The 4,564-nt window shown below is 26.3% G+C and overlaps 1 protein-coding gene and 1 non-coding gene across 2 annotated transcripts in view; one reads left to right on the forward strand and one right to left on the reverse strand.

Moving 5' to 3' along the window:
* Positions 1-735: 735 nt before the first annotated feature.
* LOC101501903 (serine carboxypeptidase-like 40) overlaps positions 736-4,564 on the forward strand; it is a 5,843-nt gene continuing 2,014 nt past the window's right edge. Inside the window, 5 exon segments of the mRNA XM_012712081.3 lie at positions 736-1,214; positions 2,273-2,380; positions 2,500-2,774; positions 4,525-4,557; positions 4,559-4,564. The exon segment at positions 4,559-4,564 is cut by the window's right edge and continues 222 nt beyond it. Of these exon segments, the coding sequence (XP_012567535.2) occupies positions 833-1,214; positions 2,273-2,380; positions 2,500-2,774; positions 4,525-4,557; positions 4,559-4,564 (804 nt within the window). The 5' untranslated portion in view covers positions 736-832.
* Positions 3,862-3,935, reverse strand: TRNAT-AGU (transfer RNA threonine (anticodon AGU)). Its single transcript has one exon. It is a non-coding gene; the product is annotated as a tRNA-Thr (tRNA).

A 4,564-nucleotide genomic window follows, 5' to 3' on the forward strand; every position in this document is an offset into this window, starting at 1 on the left:
TTGAATAGCCCTTCGCGGACTTCAGTTGGAAAACTCCAGAATATCCTTCACGAACTTTAGTCAGTCATCTTCTGAACACAACATTGTTAATATTTTTTAGAAGTATAAGTTAATGACTTTTTCAGTTTTTATGTTTTAGATGGTGATTTATTAATATTGGTTCAACGAGTTGGATTTTGAATGATATATTTTCTTTTCCTTATTTTATATTAATTGAGTCACGGTCTCATTCATAAAATACAAAATAATTGTTTTGAAGAGTTTTATCGATATTCGTAAAAATTTCAGATGAATTTTAAACATTTACCATGTGTAATGTAACATTCACCTGCAAAAAGATATCATTAAATATTGAAAGGTATTTTTGAAAAGTATTTCATTAATGTTATTTGAATCTTGCTTTATAATATAAAGTTTTATTTTACATATAATTCTAACACTACAAATCAAAAGGAAAAAACTTTAAGACTTAAAGTGTGGAAAAATACATACACGTTTTTATACTATATTTCTAATAAAATCCACTCATATGACCTAACATGATTGGTGGCCAAGAACAAACTCTTAATGTTCAATTTGGTCCATATCCTTATGATATCAATTTTTGGGCTAGCCAATCTTACCCATCTTGGTTAATTATTATAATTTTGAAAGAAAAAAAAATCAATTACAATTATTCTCAATTCGACAATATGCTAGTTATATAAAACAGCTATAGCTACTTTTGGATTCTTATATATATCATAATCACAATACTTTTCAATTCTCACCTTCATATATACCTTCCTTTCCCTTTGAATTTTCATTGAAAGACACAACAAAAAATAACACAATGAGCAAAGTAAATAGTTTTTCTTTTCTTCTATCCTTTCTCATGGTTCTTTCATACTTTGTGATTGAAATCCATGGAAACAAACAAGTAAAAGCTCTTGACAAACTTCAAAAGGAAAAATATAGAGGAAATTCACAAATTGATAGGAGTGATGAATTTGAGGTAGAAGAGGTTGTGAATTATGATGATATTGTTCATTCACAAGAGGGTCTCAAAGAGAAAGACAGGATTGTTAGGCTTCCAGGGCAGCCCTTAGTGAAATTCTCTCAATTTGGAGGGTATGTCACATTGGATAAATCAGCTGGTAGTGCTTTTTACTATTACTTTGTTGAAGCTCACAATTCTAAAGAAACACTTCCCCTTCTTCTTTGGCTCAATGGAGGTAAAAATTAATTATCATTTAATTTATTATTATTATTATATTTTTTTATGAATAAAATTTATTTCAGTATTCTAAAATTCACAATACTCACACATGTTGCGCACGCCCATCAACCACTTATTAGATCTAATTAGTTTTTTTTTTTATAATACTGACACACATTGTATACGTACAACAACCAGATCAATATGCATCGTCTTGGTCATGTTGAAGTAGCATCGAATTAATATGAAAATTATTTTTGTGGTTTATTTAACTTATTTTGAAGTCTTAATTGACCACTGGCATGCACATGTAAGTGTTTCTTTGTTTTCTTTATTATCACATTTTAAGGGAGACATGATTTACAGCTAAACCAATATGTGCCATAAAAAATCCTAAAGAACATGGTCAAGAAAACCTGCCACATACATCCAATAGAAACTTCTCCTTTTGCTTTTACTATCATCTATTTTGTTTGTTATATATATATTTGTCAACAAACTAAAGACTTCTAAGTCTAACATTTGATCTTATTATTTTTATTTTTATTAAATTTTTTTTTCTTCATGTCGTCTTAAATGTAAGACTACTAAAACATAGATCTTAAAAAAAATTAAATTTTTTTACAAAAAAGGTTTATATTTACTAAATTTTTATATAAAATTAATATTGTTTTAATAAGTATTAAATTAATTGACCTAGTTAACAATTAAAAACTAAATATCACAATTAGTTAAATTAATTAGTTAAATAAATATTAAATTAATTACTAAAATTTTATTCTATGTTATAATGAATAAAAAAAATATTTTATGTATCTAAATAAGTAGCTCACAATTAGTAAAAAAATAAGTGGCTTACTAGTGATGAGTTTGATGAAACATTTTATAATTTTTCTTTTATGCTGTCAAATTGAGAGCACGTGGTTGTTTAAGTGGTAGGGTAACATCATGCTCGTGGCCTGGTGGGCACAACCATTAAGATATAAAAAATAAATAAAAATAAAGAATTGAACTTACAATTAAATGTTCATCATTGTGGTTAATTAATTACATTATGATTTCACATTTTATTAGGTCCTGGATGTTCATCTCTAGCTTATGGAGCAATGCAAGAATTGGGACCTTTCAGAGTAAACAGTGATGGCGAAACACTTCACCAAAATAGATACTCATGGAACTATGGTAATTAAATTAAAAAAATAAACCATTAAGTTCTCTTTTTATGTATTTTTTATTATATTACCAAATAAATAATTTTAATTAAGTATTTAACTAATTAATTACTCAATTGAGTTTTGAAGCTGCAAATGTTTTGTTCGTGGAGTCCCCTGTTGGAGTAGGATTCTCTTATTCAAATACATCATCAGATTATAGCAAAAATGGAGACAAGAAAACAGCTTCATATAACTATTTATTTTTGGTAAATTGGTTGGAAAGATTTCCAGAATATAAAAATAGAGATTTTTATATTTCTGGAGAAAGTTATGCTGGGCATTATGTTCCTCAACTTGCACATACCATTCTCTATCATAACAAAAAGTCAAAAAAACCAATCATCAACCTCAAAGGAATCTTGGTATGTCATCTTTTCATTCTTCCCCTATTTTTTTTTACTGTACGGAGTCACACTTGAAAATTCAATCAAAGTGCTTATTTAACAAGTAATATTATTTATGTATAAACTATTTTTATTATTGAAATTAAAAACTATGCATAAATTTTATATAAGTGGTTGGTATGTTTAAATAATTTTAATGTATTCTTTTTGTTGTAAAAATATAGTTTCTCAATATTTGTTTTGTTAAGTTACTTTAAATAAAGTTTTCAAATATTTATGTAAGTATTTTATGTTATAAAAGCTTTAACAAAAGGCTACCACTTTGAACAACCTTTTTTTATCAAAATTCTTGTTGTTTCCATAATGATGGAATTGGTTGTTTTCATAATTCTATTGGTCCAGGCCAGGCCACTTCTGTTTGAGTGGGTCCAAGATTTTAGATTATTTATGGCTCATGATTGGCTTATTAAATTATATTGGATTGGGGAATGAGAGAGGTGTAAGAAGAAAATAATAGAAGGAAAAAATAATAAAAGAGATAAAGTAAGAGATGTACTGATTGGTAGATAATGTAATAGAAAAAAATATTAAAAAATTATGAAATATATAAATAGAGACATGAGAAAAAGTTTTAAAATTATCAACAACATAAAATAAAACTTTTTGTTGCATGATGATTCTCCAATAATAAAGGCTTTATTTATTGGACAATTTGGACAAATGAACAGTTATGATAATAACTTGTCCCTTTGGGCTCTTTCTTGTTTGAGATGTGGTGTACTCAACCCAAGACAGGTTATGGTCATTTTTTGGACCATTATCATCCCTGATTTATTTTTGTTCACTTGTGGGCATTATAGCATATATGTTGATATTTTGATTATAAGATAAGGAAGCAAGTGTTGATAATAATGTCTTTTCAGTTTGTATTATTTGGGTGCTACTAATTGTGATGGTATGCCACAACAACTAGAGTGAGTTGTAGATATGGTTATTTAAAATATTAACAAAATTGGAAGAAAAAAAAAAAGGTTTTTGCTTTAATTTATGAACTCTCATAATCATATTGACAAAACTGAAAAAAATAAGAAAAATAATTATTTTTTGCTTTCATTGAGAGTTGAACTCAAGACCTCCCGCTTACTAAACGGGTGCTCTAACCAACTGAGCTATGAAAGCTTTTTGAAAATTAAATTTAATTAACATATATAATTTAAGAGGTTTAAATATTTGTGTAAGTTTGTTTTAAGAAAAAACACAATTAAATAAGTTATATTTTTTATCATTTGAGATATTAATTTAAATACCTTCCGAAAAAATTGTAATTGAAATTATTTTTGGATAAATTTTGTTTTATAATTGGTACCCAAAAAATCATTTATAATTGTAATTGTAATCAAATAAAGATAGATGGAAAAGGAAGGGTTGAAAAAAGATTAAAAACAAACTTATTTTACAGAAAATCTCTAAAAGATGAATTGCTTCATATAAATTTTAAAAAATTATTTAACAATTTAAGCAAACTGGCCCTTAATTATCAATTTCTTATTAATTTTTATTTTTTTTATCATATATACTTAAAATAAAGTAACTAATTATGATGCCAATGTAATTCCTTTATTAATAATGTACACTTTATTTTACCAATTCCATCGAAAAGTGCACTAGTTCGGAGAATATTGAAAAAAAAAATATTAAGAAAAAAGGAAAATCATAAATTGAGAAACATAAATTAAACTAATAAATTATTTATATGCACATTGTGCAGATAGGAAATGCAGTGATCAATGATGCGACAGACTCAGCAG

This window comes from Cicer arietinum, chromosome 6, assembly GCF_000331145.2.
Source record: "Cicer arietinum cultivar CDC Frontier isolate Library 1 chromosome 6, Cicar.CDCFrontier_v2.0, whole genome shotgun sequence".
NCBI lineage: Eukaryota > Viridiplantae > Streptophyta > Magnoliopsida > Fabales > Fabaceae > Cicer > Cicer arietinum.